The sequence below is a fragment of the Rosa chinensis genome, chromosome 6 (assembly GCF_002994745.2).
Source record: "Rosa chinensis cultivar Old Blush chromosome 6, RchiOBHm-V2, whole genome shotgun sequence".
NCBI classification, from domain to species: Eukaryota; Viridiplantae; Streptophyta; class Magnoliopsida; order Rosales; family Rosaceae; genus Rosa; species Rosa chinensis.
This window is the reverse complement of record NC_037093.1, coordinates 16,264,690-16,283,550: the sequence shown is the minus strand read 5'-3', so window position 1 is coordinate 16,283,550 and position 18,861 is coordinate 16,264,690. Positions and strand designations below refer to the sequence as shown.

The window sequence follows — 18,861 nt, the reverse complement described above, 5'->3', positions numbered from 1 at the left end:
GGATCAGGTAAGGGTTCAGGGATAGTTTGATCATCTGCAAAATGTATTTCCTGATCAACAAGTTGATCTTGTGCACACTACTACAAAAAGGTCATCAGACGACGGTGAATTTGTGTTGTGTGATGACCAAGCTCACCGTGGTCTAAGTGAGTGTTGTGTGATTGAAAAATCAGACAACGGTGATTTCACCGTTGTGTGATAATAGTTTGCTCAACAGAAATACCTATTTCCGTTGTGTGAGTTCTGCGCAGCATGTGCCTGGCATGGCATGCGAGGCGATGCCTCGGCACATTCAGACCACAGAAGATGAAATTTTGCCGTTGTCTGAGATTCATAACACACAACAGGTATGACTTATTCTTTGTTGTCTGAGATTCATAACACACAACGGATATAACTCATTATTTGTTGTCTGAGACTACTAACAGACAACGGATATAACTTAATATTTGTTGTCTGAGGTAAGTAACACACAACTGAAGTAAAATTATCTCCCTTGTCTGTTGATTACTTAGACAACAGTGATCATTTTATTTCTGTTGTGTGTTATGAATCTCACACAACAGAATTTTGTTTTCTTTTGTTGTTGGTTGTTAGTTCACACAACAACTATATTTGGTTATCCGTTGTGTGAATACTGTAATCAATTGGGTACCAACTAGTGACTGTTGTAGGAGAAGCCTCAATTTTGAACTCTTTTACATTCATACAACACATTGTTTTGTATTGTGTTGTATGACTAAACCTTGAACAACAACAAGAATATCAATATAAATGTTTGTCCAGAATAATGCTCAATATATTACCATATAAACAATACTCTAATCCATATATATCATTCAAGTACCATTATTCAAGCATCAATACATTCAAGTAACAAGATAATGCACCAAACAAGAGCATTCTTAGCTAGCTACACATGAATAAAAAAACATTCCTATTCTCGATGGCTCTTAACCTTCAGCTGCCATTCGCTTCTACAAAACCTCGAATGTCTCACTCACAATTGGCCTGCAAGATGCAAACTTGTTTAGTGATTTGAAAAAATTTGACAATGTCTGCATTAGGCACAGCCAGCTCATCTTTAAACCCTGTAGCAGAATTACATATGTAATGGTTGCGTTTCACATCAACTAACTGAATCTTTCACAAAGAGAAAAAAAAACAATTACATCAAGTGGTTCAAGACTACACAATTGTGTCAAGTACTTTTGAAATGATAAAAAGTTACATGGTGCATCAGAAGGTGCTTGAGACTACTACATATGCTAAAATGGCACAACACCTTGAGATAACAGCAACCAACTCACCCATTCCATTGATGATCTTTATAATCTTTGTTTTCTTGCTCTCCTCTATGCCCGAGTCAATAAGAAAGTGCTCAACAAGTTTGTCCTCTGAAGGATCTCTACATGCCAAAGTAGTTGGTCCAAATCAGCACAAGGGAAGGAAAGGAAGAATAAATGGAAGAAGCAGATAAGTTTAAATGCCACGGAAGAAAAGATTCAATCAAGGTAGAACATGCAAGGTAAGATCAATGCAGAAACTCACTCAGGTAAAAAAATTGAAAATCAATGCCTGTGGCCAAGAGATACTAAAGCAAAATACAAGTATTTAAGCAAAGAAGAGGAGAATGCAAACCTCAAGTACTTATAATCACCTGCAATCAAAAACCAATGACTAAAATGTTCAGTACGTAATATAGGATGAGATTATGAGATAAAAACAATGCTGAAAAGATAGAGGAAGAAGCATAAAAGAAACCATCTTGGACAGAAGTTTGCATAAATGATTTGTATATACATCAGTTGTGCCCTGAGAATTTATAAGAAAAGTGCTACAAATAACTCACGAGCACATATGTTTGCTGAATGTAGCGAAAAGTTTACATTTGGGTTAATGTTTTAAGTGCAGCAGTTTCTGACAAGGTTATGAAGAGAGGCGGCAATATTTATGATTTATGAACAGGTGCGGAGTTGAAGGTTTTGCTGTTAACACTGACCTATATCATGGAGGAGTGCAGCAAGTTCTACCTGGCGAGATGAAGGGAAATAAATCAGAAAGACAAATAACTTTCGTGTCTAATCGAAATAACAAAACATTATTATAGTCCACCCGATGGAGTTCCAAAACTCAAGTATTTCAATCTGGATAAGAACAAGTCATGTGGAGCAAGTCGAACTTCTGTCCTTGAAATCAAATAGGAACACAAAATGCCTATATACCACCTCACAAGATGCCACAATCCATTACCTAAAGAAATTTCTCTGAGTTGAAAAGGTTTACTTATTATTAAGGCCAGACAATGGGATTGAAAAAGGCAACCCAAGAACACAAAAAGTAAAAATCAGGATTGAAAAAATGCAGGAATGTAATCAGATCGAAACTATAAGGCTCCAACTGCAGTTTAGTTTTCTGCTCTAAATAGAATTATACTCCTGTTAGATAGCCAATGGCAAAAAATGCAGCTACATAACCAAAGCATTCCCATTTATATCACCACAGCTATGTCTACAAATATTATGAAGTGTCTATCAGCATGACAATGTGTTGAGCCAAGGGCATTACAGAAAACCAGACTTCATTTTCAACATTAGGAATTCAAGAAAGCAATGAATTTGGCTTTGTCTAACATAAATAGGCTTTCAATTAAAAACGAAGAGGGAATAGTTTGTTCACCTGTGTAATGCCCAATTTGTGATGCCTTCTTGAATAAGATTGATTGAGGAGATTTGTGCTCGAAAGTGTAAACAGTTATCTTATTGTTGAACAGATATAAATTTATCAACTCTTTTAAGCATTACCCCTTCATATTCTAAATTAAAGTTCTCATAAAACCATCACCAAAAAATTACTTTAGCTGTTATGTCTCTTTGATATTAATAGGATTGAAAGAAAACTGCTTCTAGAACGGTAACAACCTGGCGGCCTAAACCTCTTCCACTTTGCCTAGTAAACATCAATCTCAAAAGGAGTACACACCACACAAAGACATAGTTGATATTTCAAAACAGAAACAATCACAACTCCGACAGGCAAGATTTTTATAATTCTATTCCATGTTCCTATTCTCAAACAGAAGTTATAGTCCTATATCTCTAAAAAAGCCAGATGAAGTTTATATATTGCGATTCAGTTACCAATATCTGAATTTTGAACTTTGATCATTCTCTGTACACTATGCTAAGGGAGAGCTAAGAACTCACCTCAACTCAGCCATATCGGACAAATCAAATTTATCCCAATAAACCGACCCATATCAGAAAGTACATAATCTCAGTCAAGTTCTAAGCATGACATGTTCTCAATATTGATATCTGCTCCACAGGCACCAGTTATTAAATGGATATATTGCAGATCCAAAAATTCCATTACTTTGACATACAATTTTGCATAAAAATAGCCAAGGAGAACAAAAGTCTTACCACTTCTCATCAAACATAGACGATATTTCCTTCCACACCCCATTATCCAAGAACAGATAATTTCCTTCTACTATGACCACTTTATTCCTGCAAAGAAGAAATTAGAGAGTTACCTCCACCTGTGAAAGATGCCAGAATCAAAATGACACAATTTTTGGCCTACCATTACTGCTTAATGTTCTTGGCATCCTAAACTGTTTATATCAGCTCATTTGTTACTGATAGATATTCCTGAAATAGCTAGTTGCATTTACTAATTTCAATCCACTAATGGCAAACAAATCCACCATCAAACTAAAATATTGGCAGATGACAAATGATATTATCTTTCTGACCTACTGAGAGGCCCGTTAACTTTCAAATACTGTTCTTAGACATTGTTTGAGTTCCCTGCTTTCTTTTGCTTTCCAATCAGTCATGTTTCTCTAGAACATGCCCCATATTTCTAAATGTTTAGCTAGTGTAAAGAAGAATATTCATGTGAAAGGGACAGATTACTCACTGAATGCTCACAAAGATATCATCCTCTACTGGATCTCCAACACCAAAGATATTCATCAACATAAATGTTTGGTGAACAATCTTCCACTTATGTCAGACCATTGAGGCCAGGTGGAGCAGTAGAATCTGGAAAGTGGAGTAAGGAATTTGTCAGAACAAGTAATAACAAATTTGAAGGTAGAAGCAAGCAGGAAATTGTAATGAGTAACAAAGAAAGAAGGTTTACTTACGATGGAATCTGGTTAAGATATCAATCAGTACTTGCCAAATTCCGTTTATCATCAGCAGTCAGCCACTTCTCTGGAGATATTACACAGATTGTCGCAAATCAGCATTTCTTATACAAAATTTCCAATATGAGGGAGGACTCTCATTGTATACATAGATAGACATACACATAGCTTGGAAATTACATGATTTTGGGCACCGGAGAGTACATATTGGGAAAAATCTTTAAACATAAATGGTGAATTAAGACTTACCCTAAGCATCGACATCTGTGTCTTCCTCTTCGTTTGTTAGCTGTAGTGTTTGGTCAGGAGCTGGGAAAATCTTCAATTTGAGGCGGTTGCTCATGCTTGAAGTCTCCAAGGACGGGAATTTAGCGATGCAATTTCCGGAGCAAAAGCGTTGTAGTCTTGGAGAAGCCCCAGGCGGCCTGCTGGAGGACGATGGCGACGATGGAGATCTCGTTGACGTGGTCGGCGTTGATGAGGTCCTTGATGAGGGTGCGGAAGTGATCGGGCTGGGAGAGGTACTTGAGCTGCCAGCGGTGCTGGGCCTGGAGGACGGAGTCGGGGTAGGACCCGAAGCTGCCGTTGTTGATTCGGGCGACGGTGGGGTCGTGGTGGGAGAATTCGGCGGCGATTTCGGAGGGGGTGATGAAGGAGAGTTTGGGCTTTTTGGAGGCGTGGGTGTTGGAATCGCCGTTCAGGGTGTGGTTGTGGTCTGGGGAGGAGGCCATTGCTGGGGGAGGAAGATTTTAGGGTTGGGGTTTGAAAGGGGGTGATGAGATTGAAGAAGAAGAGAGCATGAAATTGAGACAAGAGAGATCGAGAGACTGAGAGAGAGGGGTTTGGTGGGGGGGGGGGTTGGGCGATTGGGAGAGTCGTGGGGAGGGGTGGTGGAGAGACGGGGGTTTCACAACTGAGAGAGCTCGAGAGAATTTGTTTCATTTTTCTTTCGACACGATGTGGCTTGGGCTGGGTGGGAGGCACAATTAAACTTCCAACAAATTCTAAAGTTGCTCACACAACAGAAACGTAACAAACTGTTGTAAGAGTATCAAAATATCAAAACATGGAGGGAAATCTGCCGCATACAGCAATTTGGCTCAAAATGTTGCCGCCTATATGTTCCCACTTTCACACAACAGAAAAGTATAACTTCTGTTGTCTAATTTCTACAGCTTGCACTAGGTTTACCTTGTGGAAGACATTCAATCAAGCTTCCTCAAAATTTGGCATCCAGTTTTCAATCACACAACGGAAATATAAAGCACCGTTGTATCAAGTAGCACAAATTTCAGATTTCAAGAGGCAACCAAGGCTCCAAAGTGGAGGGAAATCTGCCGCTAATTTTTTTAAGACTCAGACGACAGACATTACTTAAGTCCGTTGTGCAATGTAGTTCTGATAAAAAAGTTATCACTTTGTTGGCATTCACACAACAGAATATAACAAGTACCGTTGTGCAATAAAGCTTACTTAAACACACAACGGATGATTTATGTTCCGTTGTGTGATTAGTGTTGTGTGATTAACTTTTTGTAGTAGTGGCATTTTGAGTTTCTGGAACACTAGTAGCTGTTGATGTATCCTGAACTATAGGCAATATATTTTCAGTATGCTCATTATCCACAATTTCTTCAAATTTTGAAGATAAATATTCAAAACCTGTATTATGAATTTTCTCATCCAAAAATTTTACTTGATGTGTTTCAAAAATTCTTGGTGAGTGTTGAGTTGCATAAAGCCTATAGCCTTTAGATTTTTCAGGATAACCTATAAAATGGCAACTTACAGTTTTAGGATCAAGCTTGTTAATGTTTGGATTGTAAACTCTAGCTTCTGCAGGGCATCCCCACACATGACAATGATGGAGGCTAGGCTTTCTGCCACACCACAGCTCAAAAGCAATCCTTTCTATAGTTTTGCTAGAGTTCTGTTGCAAACATTGTTTGCAATTCTTAATTCCTCACCCCACAAAAATCTAGGTAAACCTATTGTACACATCATACTTTTGACCATATTCAAAAGAGTCCTATTCTTTCTCTCAACCACAACATTCTGCTGAGGATTGAATGGTGTGGTATATTGAGTCTTAATGCCTTATTCCTGTAGGAACAAAGCAAAAGGACTTTTATGTTGTCCACTTTCTGTGTATTTTTCATAAAATTTACTACCTTTATCTAATCTGATAGTTTTGATTTTCTTTTCTAGCTGCTTTTCTACCTCATCCTTAAAGATTTGAAAGGCTTTAAGTACTTGAGACTTTTCTGAAAGTAGGTAAACATAACAATATCTAGAAAAGTCATCAATAAAAGTGATGAAATATACATTGCCACAGATAGTTTGAGTTCTAAATGGACCACAAATGTCAGTATGTATGAGTTCTAAAAGTGCTTGGCTTCTATGTGCAGTCTTTTTTTCCTTCCCTTAAAGCATTCAACATAATCTTGCAAATCAGAAAAGTCAAGTTCATTCAAGTTATTGCTTTTAACTAAAACTTACAATCTCTCTTTTGATATGTGGCCGAGTCTTCTATGTCATAAATATGCAGACTTGTCATTACATTTAGTTCTTTTAACACCAGTTAAGGTATTACTCAATGTGTTATTATTTTCAACAAGTAAAATTTCTTGTTGACTTTGTGAACAATTTAATTGTAGGTAATCATTAAAAATAACACCAGAACAAATTTGCATTGAATCTTCAGAAATAATAATTCCATTATTGTCAATAAGAAGTCTACAACTAGATTTAACTAAAAGAGAAACATAAACTAAATTCCTTCTCATGGAAGGTACATAAAAAACATTATCCAAAGGTAATAACTTTCCTAAACCAAGATCTAATTTTAAGGTTCCAATAGCTTTGACTGCCACTCTCATGCCATTGCCTACACATAGGTTCACTTCATCACTTTTTGGGACTCTCTTCATGAATCCATGAATCCCTGCAAGGAAATGGTAATGTGCAAGGCAGTAAGGGACTTCCTGAATCAATCCACCAAGTTTTTGCTTCAACATTAACTAAATTAATTTCTAAGGAAAACACTGAGTTAGAAATATTACCCTTTTTGATCAACCAGTTTTTAAAACCAGCGCAGTCTTTCTTCATATGTCCCACTTTCTTACAGAATTACCACTTAAACCTGAATGGCTTATTAGCTAGCCTTAGCTTCTGCAGAGGTAGATCATTTGGTGATAGTTTTGGTAGGCTTGAGCTTAGACTGGTTCTGGTTCTTCTTCTTAGGTTTCTCAATGAGGTTCACTAAGCTGCTTGGCTTTCTCTCTTTTCTAATCTTGTCTTCCTCATCCACACAGATTGCAAGCAGCTCCTTAAGGCTCCATTTTTCTTTCTAGCATTGTAGCTAGTGCTGAGTTGGCTAAAGCTTTTAGGCAAAGAATGCACTGCGGCATCCACTACAAGATCATCATTGACCCCTATCTGGAGGTCCCTTAGCTGAGCATTAATCTCAATGGTCTTCACGATATGCTCTCTCACTTTCCCTGTGCCAATATACTTGAGTTCATTAAATTCTTTTGATAGTCTAGCTGCCTCAACCTTATCAATCTCTCTGTACATATAATGAATGACATACAAGAAATCCATGGCTACCTCAGGTTCTTCAGTACTACCTCTATCTGTATCTGACATGGTAGTTCTAATCACATTCTTTGCCATTTTATTAGCCGTATGCCACTCCTTATAGTATTTCTTATCTTCATTTGTGCTCTCACTATGAAGCATTTCAGATTCTTCCTTATTCAAGCAAAGGTCCATGTTCTGGTTCATGGCTAGGTAAAAATCTACTTGGTTTCTCCACTTCTTATAATTATATCCAATTAGGAGCTGAATGGTGTTCAAGGTCACAATAGGGATTCCTAAAGAGCAAAAATAAAAGAAAGTTTTGTAAGTTTTTCAAACTGTAAAGTTCTTAAAATTTTTTAGTTTTATGCTTGCTGTAACTTAAGCAATAACAAAACTCAAATGAAGCAAACTAAAAACAAAAAACAAAAACCAAATCGCATGCAATGTCATATATCATTTAACAACCCTTTAACCAAAAATAATATCATGCAACACTTTTGAGCAGAAAACATAATATTCTGAAGGTTCCAAATCAATAAGCCATGTCTGTTCAATCCAAGTTATCCAAAGAACACAAATTACATCTTTAGACAGAAATTTGAGTTCTAAGTATCCAGATTTGAAATCAACAGATATGTTTACTGCTATTTGCATTCTAAAATTACATAGTACTACTTCTTTGGAAGCGGTATAATTTTAAAATGCAAGATACAATTTTTCAGGTTTGTTAACCAACAGCTTTCTACAAGAGTCAATGAAAAGTGCTTTGTGCAATATATTCACTTAAATTACAGAAAACATAAACCAAGTTGAGCTTGCAAGCTTGATTTTCTATCCAGATCAATAATCCTTATAAGAAACTAAGCTCTTTTTGTACCTGTAAATTTTAACAATGCCTAAAATTTTGGGAGATTTCTGCATGCATTGTCATACCACAAAACATAGATACAATTTTCAAACAATTCATCTCATAATAATAAGCATATCAAATCACAAGCAAAAGCAATACAGATATGCATATACTCAATTTTAATTCCACAAAAACATTCAAAGAAATTAAATTTCATCCAGTCACCATCTACGCTAGCCTATGCGCACACCGGGAATGCTACTAGAGTTCTTGTGCTCAACATTTATCAAAAACAATTTGAATCAAAAAAAGATTTTCTTAAGTCTTAACCTTTGCAATTTTCCCAATTTTGCTGCAAAAACTCTTTTGCGGAAGCATGAATTCAAAAACAGAAGGAAGCAAAACATCATTCTTGGCATCTTAATTCGACAGCATCGGGGTTTTGAATTTCCAAAAAGATGAATCATCTTGTGTGCTTCTAATTCCAAAACCCTGAAGATAGCCCTAAATCCTTGTTGCAACGGTCACTTTTTCTTTAGTTTATGAAGGGATACGTTTGGGCAGGGTTTGATTTTGGATCAGCACATGCTGCAAATTAGAGGGCAAAAGGTTTTTCTAAAGAGGCAAAACGTGGCTTGTTTCTTCACAAAGCAAATTTTTTTTCTTTTTTGTTTGAAAACCTAAAACGATTTTTACATCAAATTAAACTAAAGAACAATTTTGTGAGCCTATGCTCTGATACCAATTGTAAAACAACATATACAAATCAAGGTCACATTAATTACATGTTAAACACAATAGCCTTAGAAGATCAAACATACCATTAAAGTCCATGGTGGAAGCCATTGATGTAGTTGCAAGAACAAGGATGGAGATGAGGCTGAAATCTTATGCCAGTCACCAACTGAAGTTTCTGAATGGGCAGAACACAGTGCTTGTAAAACGGTGGTGATAACAGGGACCCTAGCCTTTTATTTATACAAGCACAAGTCCTAAGAATCCTCCCATAAAGATTGTCCTTAAGAATCAAGTCTCTTTTTTAGAATCCTAATGCATCACAGTTTTAGGACTTTCTTGTAGTCCAAATAATGGATTCCTAATCCAATGCTAAATACACTATCACATCAGATATCTAGATAGATTCTTTTCTAAGTCCATGTTGTACTCGATTTTACGTCTAGATGATTTCCTAGTTACTCTAGGATAACCTGTGATGAGTCCATCTTTAGCCTAACAACTCGCATGGCATTCCTAACTGTCTTGATGAATGCTTGTTTTGGCGGATGAATTGTTACTCGTTTTGCTAATTCGGGATGCTTGTTGCTCAATCTTTTTGCTATGTCCTACGACTTACACGTTGTAGATTGTCTTTCTAATTTGATGAGCTGCATTTGACTTTGCTTTTATTTTTTGTTTTAAACTCTTAGCCCACCCCATCCTTATATATATCAGTAAGAATCAAACCATATATGACCTTTACAATATTGACATTATAACTTACTCAGCTCACCGACACTCGTAAACTTTGAGAGAAGTTGATAACGGGAACTGTCTATATATCTTTATTTTTGTTTTTGTTTGAAACTTGAATGTGCAGTTCACTTTCAATACACTCTTTGCAATACACCATCTCTGATTCTGTCCACGGAAGTGCGCTTTGGCCGATGTTGAAATTACACTTCTGCCCTCTCTCTTTTCTTAAACTACAGTCTTGCCATTCGCAACAGTCTGGGTTTAAGCTAATGTTGCTTTCTATGAAGTTTTGAGATTAGAGGCCGAATCTTTCCATTTCTAATCGATTAGTGAATTGTTTTAGATTGCTTAATCAAAACAGTTTCTGGGTTATACTTCCTCGGTTTCTAAGGAAAAGCTGTTTTAGAAGCGAGGAGGAAGAAGATGGTTAGTTTTGAAAAAAATTATGTATCTGTTTCCTCTTCTGAAATTAAGCTTGGGATTCTGAGCTTTGTTGTTTTGATAGCAGAAACCATTTGGAATCTAGAATCGGCCTCCAAAGTCGTCGGAATTGTCTTCTAGGCCTGTAGAGGAGGACAAGAATCTCTCATCAATGCAATTATGCAAACATTAGATTTAATCCAACATTTCTGGTTTATTGGAATATCCCCACAATCCAACTCTCTTCCGACTCTTCGTGTCACTATTCCCTTACTTTGGCTTAATTAGTTTGGTTTCATGGATTGCTAATCTTAGTGTCAGCTTTCACATGGTTGATTAATTTTATTATATGCGATGTAAATTTGTATTAGATGCAAAGACTCATTGGAGGAAGTTTGATTAGGTTCTGGTGTACAGATATTCATGCCATGAAATATTTGAAACTTTAGATGATTCTGTCATTACTTCAGTTTTTTTGTTGACCCGACGTAATCACCTAATAATGTACGTCAGGTAGATGGTTTGAGTTCCTGCTAAACGAAATGAATTTTTTTTTTGTTTGAAACCTTTCTTTCATTAATGAGTTAAAAAGAAGGACAGGTTAACTCATTATAATGTTTACTTTGCTCCCTTACTGTCATTGCAGGGAATGCCCTGAGAAATCTAAGGAAGCTGTTGCATCACTAATGGTTACTGCAGCTAGATTTTCTGATTTATCAGAGTTTTGTGACATTACGCCACTATTTCAAGAGAGGTAAGTGAACTCTGGATTATTCTGTGGATCAAAAGGTAATTATTTATTGACCTGCACTTGATGGAATTTTATGAATCCCTAACTGCTTTGAAACTGACTAACTGAATTCCTAAATGATAGTTTGCTGAGAACATAGCTTCAAAGCCTCCCACAATATTGGAGAAGAAGGTTCGGTTGACATAGCATTGGAGTTTTCAATAAAGTGGGACTCCAAGGCCTTTGAAAAAAAAAATGTCGCAGGGCAAGCCATCAAATTTTGTAGAGCTCTCCATCCCAAGGTATTTTTCATATTTCATTTTTGGGTATCGAGTCATTTGCCATACGATATTAACTGCTTTTAGTAGTTCAGGAATTTTTTAAGACCTGTTCGTATTGGCTTTTCAAGTTTTCAGAATATCAGCTACCTACTTTGAACTTTTATGTGGCCTAATGGAAATTGTAATAATAGGGACTTTCCAAATGATTGGGATCCGATCCAACACATGATAGCTGAAGGCCTGGCAAGGTCTGGATCAAAAGAAGCAAAGTTAGTGGGAGAAGACTTTGCTGTAAGGTGGATCAGAACCAATTATAAAGCCTACAAGAAAATAGGTGTCATGCATGAAAAATATGACGTGGAAGAGTATGGAGAATTTTAGAGGTTGTGGTGAATAATATGTACCCAAGGTATATCACTTTATCACTTTAATTATTATGTTCCTTGGTTATTATGACACTATTTTTTATACAACTGCTATTAAATGGTCCAGTTTTGCTTCTACTGAATCCCCTTTTGAAATTATAGCACATCTAATTTTAGCTTGGAGCATTTTGGAATATCTGTTTACCAATAGTTTTATGAATTTGTTCAGATTTGTCAGCTGGCTGAACAGATTCCAGATGCAATTTTTCTAAGGTTAACTATGAAGAGCCCAACACTGTGTGCCATGGTCTCCACATTCATGTGATTCCATTCTTTAGTCATGCTCAACCTGATAATCATCCATTCTCTATAAGGTGATTATTTGATTTCCAATTTTTGTTTTCTGATTCTATTTCATAATTTTTGTTTAGTTGTATGTTGTCATGTGTAATTGGATACTTGTAGAGTTAATGATCACAACCCCATTTCATTCTAATATGGAGGTACTTCTGAATACGATATTAAGCACATGCATATGATTTTGATTGATTTACATATAGATTATCTGAAATTTACAGTTAACTTTGAAATCTTATGGTAGTGGCATAATTTCTTTTCTGTTGAGATGTTATATCAGAGGATCTCATAAAAGAATAATGTATGGCAGAAATTGGTCGTACTGTAACTGCCTATATTATGAGGACTTGAATTACAAGCCTTGTTCTGTAAAGTTTGCAACAAATAATAAGCAATACACTTGAATCATAATCATTATTCTCCCACTCATACCCCACTAACTTCATTCACCTATCCTTCTATTTTTCCTGCCCTGCCAAGCAGAACTCCCTACCTCTCTATTCCTCTTAGTTGCCAAGAAAGAGTTACACTATGGTGTTCTCGATGACATGGTCTTTCCACCTTAAAATGACCCCCTTTCACCTAACTGTGCACTAATATATACCCTCCCTATTCTTCACCTTATGCTCAACTTCTCCACCTTAGTACCTTACTCTCTCTTACTAAATCAATCCACAAATACATCAACAGTAAAACAATGACTCCCCAATACCTCTTCTCAGTATTCTTTTTCATGATCTTCTTCTTCCATTTGCACATAATTTCTGCTCAATCTCCAGCAGTTGCATATTTGATTCAGAATGCTTATAGCTGCATATCTGCTATTCCTTTTGGACCATTTTTCTTTTTAAGTTCACAATTAAGGTGCAGAAATAAAACAAATTGGCGTCATCACTGAACATAGAACATTTGAAAAATATATTGAGAACTTACAATGCACAAGAGGCAATATTTAGTCCCAAAAAGTTTTACTTTTGACAACGACACATCAAAAATGAAATTCCATAGAAATAGAGTTGTGTCTTTTGTTAATAAGCATATTTCACTGTATCATTTGAGCAGAAGAATGATTAATCTGCAAGAGTTTTATGTTCTGCAGCTTTGCATTAGAATTATGCATGCAATGGAAAAAGTAACCCAACTCTTTTCTGTAATTTAAGCTCTGATGTGCCCTTTGACTTTGTAATATCTCCTCTCTTCTAACCATATTGAGTCCAACGATGTGTCTTTTAGCTCATGGCTAGCTCTCATCTTTTTCCCACCAAATCCCAGGCCTGTAATGCAAAGCTTTGAGTCTCTATGTTCTAATTGAAATTGAATCCCAATCTGATATACCTTCATAACTTACGTGCTCGATAAGGCTGAGAGATATAGATGAAGCAAAGACATTGTTCTTTTTGCTACTCACAATCTCCAGCAGTAAAACTTCGAAGCTGTGAACATGTGGTTCCTAGACTTAATTATTATGTATTTTCATGTTACAGGGCAATTGATTGCTTTTGGTTTCCAAATAATTTTGAATCAATATGTTTTTGACTCTACATGACACCATGATATTATCATCAATTTGTTCCACTTAATGACACCCTTGGTAGGCTTCCTTTTCTTTTTCAAGAATTCTTTGCGCATGTATCATTTTCCAGTGGCAGATAGTGAAATTCAATGATGGTGGTCGAGTTTGATTAATTGAAGGGAAATTCTAAATTGTCTTAAACTTTTCCCTTTATCAAATTCTACCACTTCACCGTTGTTTATAAATCTGGATTGAGCTGTGTTTAGTGGCTGGCTACTGAATGCTTGGTAGTTGCCTATCGGCCTCTTCGCAACAACTTAAAGGGTTCTGTTGGAAACTACTGAACAGTACCAAGCGTTTGATAGCTAGCCACAACAAAAGTTCAGTAGCCAATCAGCAAACATGCCAAACAGTTTTTGAATTCTACAGGTATAAGGGGAAGTTTTGGGAAATTAAGTTGTGGGGGGTCTAGGGAGAAAATGGAAAGCTGCATTTTCAGTTTCCCTTCAAATTTATTTGATTGACATTTCATGATTTATGTTGCAGGTGCTAATGCAGTTGAGTTCATCATCAACCATGCTGAAGTTTCAATAGCTTTTGTTCAATAGAGAACAAAATCCCTGCTGTGAGTTATTTTCCAAACTATTATCTCATTATTATAACTGGATATGTGTTTGAACTTTGAAGCCACTGATGTTTTATGTTTCGAGACCATTCATAATCCAATTTTGTAGTAAACATGATATAATTACAAATCTAACTTGCCTTGTATGCTTGATGGTTAATCTTAGTTCCTTTCCTAATATGCACTCCGTTTATATAAAATTTATTTCCCTCTCCTTTTCTTGCTTTGTAAGATCCTTACGTGGTGATTCTTTCTGCAGATTATATCATGCCTTCCAAAATTGTTCTACACATTTGAAAAGTAGGTTATATACTATTTCCTTAAATACTTCAAATTTGAGGTCCAAGTTGTTAGGATTGTATCTAAGGTATACATCTGCGTTGTTCAGCAATTGTCAGCTTCACAAATGTTTCTAGCACTCAAAAGTAGGAAGCAGAAGAACTGGGGGTATCTTGCTTTTCGTGGGAGGAATTCTTTCAGTTGGTAACTTCTCGACACTGTTTTCTCATATAAGTTCTTGTATTCAGTAAAGGATTGACCATTAACTTTCAACAATATAAAATCGTCTATTATCTTTCATTTTCTCAGGGAAATTCAGATTGTGAACTCCCTCCAAACAGAGGACTGCTGTTTGCACAATAATGTATACAAGTGGAACAACTGGAGAACCAAAAGGCGTAATCGTTACTAATGCAGCATTAATGTCATAAGTATTGTCAACAGATCATATACTTTTCCTAACAGATAGAGTGGTAAATAACTTCACACAGTTGATTTCTTCAATTTTTTAGTTTTTAACATATTCTATCTTGATGTTTCTGAATTAATGCTTATTCTGCCTCTCTTAAAAAAGAAAAAAAGAAAAGAAAAGGCAGATAGCTTCTGTAACTTGTCATGAGTTGTTTGGGTTGCAATCTGGTGATTAATTTTCACCAGGTCCTGTACCTATGTTTGGTCCATTGCACATTTTGGAAGCATAAATGTACCTCATTTATATGTCAGAGGCAAATAAACTTGCAGAGAACATGCTTTGGTCACTGAAAAGCCCAATACAAGGCCATTTTTGTTTTGGATTTTGTTGCATTATCAATATGAAAATTATTTCCTCATTCTTAAATGAAAATTGCAGTCCTTATTCTGTTTCCATACATATATGAGGTGCCTGTTTAAAATGCTATTTATGCCATGACCAAAATTTAAAGCATGTGGATGCAATCCAATTTAGCGAGCAGTTAAAGTTTATTGTAACATCTTCAAGATGTGTTGCTATTGCCAAGACATGATTAATAAAAGTTGGGGTTGTATCGTAACCCTCAACTAGGGGAAATTTATACTTTCATTTTATCCATATTAGATCAAATTATGCTGAAATCTTTATGGTTGGCCATCAAATTACAGATTTTCTACCAACTAATTAAACTGAGGGTACTTATACAATTTTGAGTATAGTCATCCTCTGAAAGGTGCTTATTGCAGATTTATTTTATAGTTCATATTTTTTCCAAAGTAACTCTGTTGAATTATGACCAATAGATGGTTATATTTTTTTATGAAGTTTAGTTACTGAACTCAATTAACAATTTGACATTTCCCTGAAGGCAATAATATTGACTACTGAAATAAAATAAATTCTATTACAGTGTGTACAGAGGAAGATTCATATTTTTTGTTTCCCCCGTTGACCCATATATATGACAAAATAATCGAGAGCTATGCATCTACAAGGGATCTTCAATAGGCTTCTGGTGAGGCATAAGTATATGTCATTGTTGCTATGTTCTTTTCCTTTAGTTTCCTTATTAAACTTGATTGGTATTCTCTTCCTTACTTACCAACTTCAACATCTGTCCAATGTGATTGCCATTGGACTTGCAGGATGTCAGGTTTTTACTGGATGACCTTCAGGAGCTAAAGCCTACTATGTTTTGTGGTGTTCCTCGAGTTTATGATCGTATATGCACTGGTAAAACAGATTCATCAATTTGAACTGTTCACATGTATGTCCTTGAATTTCTTTGTAGTTAATATTTGGCTTAAATATTGTTTCCAAAGATATTGCTAGTAGAGTTTCATCTGGTGGTGTGCTGAGGAAGACCCTTTTCCAGTATGCATATAACTAGTACGTCTCACTGAAACCTCCTTTTTTGTTTGCATTTGTATTCCTGCCATAAACTAATTAATATTTGTATGGCAGCAAGTTGGCAAATCTGGAGAAGGGTCTACCACAAGAAAAAGTGGCACTTCTCTTGGACAAGCTTGTGTTTAACAAGGTCAGTCATTCTATCCTTCACCTCTCCTTTATTGAAATTTCTGGTTTTACATTCAAACAATGCATTACTTCTATTTTATGCGCTACATTCTAACAAACTGTGTTACTTCCAGTAGATAAAACAAGCATTAGGAGGACGAGTTCGTATAATGTTGTCTGGTGCTGCGCCTTTGCCCGGGCTGTTGAGGAATTTTCTAGGGTCACCAGCTGCAGCACTTTATCACAAGGATATGGTATGGTTGACTGCATATCATAATGAATATAACATATAATCAGTTAAATCATGGTGAAGATTCAGGAAATTATACGGGGATAAGTATTCAACTCACTGTGCTTTCTCACCTTAATTCGTGGTATATGTGTTTGACATTTGAGATGTCGAGTATGGATGCTTTTGTACTCATTCAGATAACTTTAATTTTCTAAATCAGCTACCACAACACATTAGAAGCAGATATATACGAAATGAAGAGAACTAGAGTTCATCAGTTTGTTAAATCTTGTAGGCCTTACTGATAGCTGTGGTGGCTGTTTTACGTCCATTGGCAATGTTTATTCTATGATTGGAACTGTGGGTGTCCCTTGACAACTATTGAAGCACAGCTTGAGTCGGTCCCAGAACTGGGATATGATGCACTTTCTAGTGTGCCACGTGGAGAGATTTGCCTCAGAGGAAAAACCTTGTTTTCTGGTTACCACAAGTGGCAAGATCTCACTGATGAAGTCCTTATTGATGGGCGGTTCCATACAGGTAAATGTCTACAAAACTAGAAATGAATTAATTTCTTGGTTGATGCTCAATCTTTTGGTTTCTTTCGATGGCGCCTTCAAATTTTTTGTTGATGATTAATTTTGAGTGGATGGATCACAGGTGATATTGGAGAACGGCAGCCAAATGGAGCAATGAAAGTTATAGACAGGAAAAAGAACATATTTAAACTGTCTCAAGTTGAATATGTTGCTGTGGAAAGCATTGAAAGCAAATACTTGCAATGCCCCCTTATCACATTGGTATGTCGCTAACTTCTGTAGTCTACTTGTATGATGAATGACAGGACTTACCTTTATTTCATCAATAAATGAGTTTATGTTCGTCTTTGTGCTACATATGAATTTTGTGCTAGTGTCATCCACCCTTCTTTCATGTTTTCTGAAGTTACAGACGGATATCTTAACATCTTAACTTTCATCTGGTCGGCAGATTTGGGTTTATGGGAACAGCTTCGAGTCATTTCTTGTTGCTGTGGTTGTTCCTGAGAGAAAGGCCTTGGAGGACTGGGCAGCTGAGCATCATTTGACTGATGACTACAAATCATTGTGTCAAAATATGAAGGCAAGAAAATACATTTTGGATGAGCTCAATAGTATGGGTCCGAAACAGCAAGTATGTGCTCCATCCCATTTTCATGTTATGTTGCTTAAGTTTATTCATCTGACTTGCAAGACATTTTTATTGCAGCTTCGAGGGTTTGAGTTGTTAAAAGCAGTTCATTTGGAACCAAACCCCTTTGACATAGAGAGGGATCTCATGACTCCAACTTTCAAACTGAAAAGACCCCAATTACTCAAATATTACAAGGTATGATTTTCTAATTGGATAAGAAGACGTTGGAACTTTGATAAGTTAATCCTAAATATGTATGTTGAATTACATCATCTGCAGGACCGAGTTGAAAAACTTTATAGTGAAGCAAAGGGTGGAAAGGTATAAGAACAGAGCTGGAAGCAACTATTGGATAAATCTAGCTACATCACTTTCCCAAAATTTCAATTGCCTGCTCTTTTGTTGATGAAAAACTACTTATGACTGTAAAGAATATCTCGCAGGGATTTACCCATATTGACCTTTGTTCTAAGTTTGTGTATAAATAAGTAAAGATCTTAATTAAGATCTTTACCGAAGTGAAGTAAAGATTATCTAGCTGGGATTTACCCAACAGGCAGCAGTGAACTAAATTGTCTGAAAGTATGGCATAAGTAATTAACAATAAAGTTAATTTTTTAATTTGAGAATCGATAACTGAGCAAGTATTTTTAAATACTCACTGAATTAAAATTAGATTTTGAATGTCTCCAAATTAAAATGATGGTCTGATGATGAAATTAGTGTGGTTTTCTCATTCAGTCCAAGAAACTATGCTTGAAGTCAATTGCAGTTGCTTTCACCAGTTGATATACAAAAGTGACAACTGTACAGGGTGTGCTTCTAAACAACTTTCTTCATTCTTTTACGGTTT

At 36.1% G+C, this 18,861-nt stretch overlaps 1 protein-coding gene, 2 long non-coding RNA genes and 1 pseudogene across 3 annotated transcripts; 1 reads left to right on the top strand and 3 right to left on the bottom strand.

The window, feature by feature from the left end:
- Window positions 1–1,070: 1,070 nt before the first annotated feature.
- LOC121049895 lies at window positions 1,071–2,053 on the bottom strand. The gene is made up of 4 exons (XR_005801585.1): window positions 2,003–2,053; window positions 1,642–1,660; window positions 1,311–1,408; window positions 1,071–1,091 (listed from the first exon to the last, which is right to left on the bottom strand). It is a non-coding gene; the product is annotated as an uncharacterized LOC121049895 (long non-coding RNA).
- Window positions 2,054–3,961: 1,908 nt separating this feature from the next.
- LOC121049892 lies at window positions 3,962–4,565 on the bottom strand. The gene is made up of 3 exons (XR_005801582.1): window positions 4,409–4,565; window positions 4,157–4,226; window positions 3,962–4,052 (listed from the first exon to the last, which is right to left on the bottom strand). It is a non-coding gene; the product is annotated as an uncharacterized LOC121049892 (long non-coding RNA).
- Window positions 4,566–7,420: 2,855 nt separating this feature from the next.
- LOC112170919 lies at window positions 7,421–7,945 on the bottom strand. The gene has a single exon (XM_024308187.1). The coding sequence runs from the start codon at window positions 7,943–7,945 to the stop codon at window positions 7,421–7,423; it is 525 nt and encodes a 174-aa protein (XP_024163955.1).
- A 3,185-nt stretch (window positions 7,946–11,130) lies between these two features.
- On the top strand, window positions 11,131–18,462 carry LOC112171892 (annotated as a pseudogene).
- Window positions 18,463–18,861: the final 399 nt, after the last annotated feature.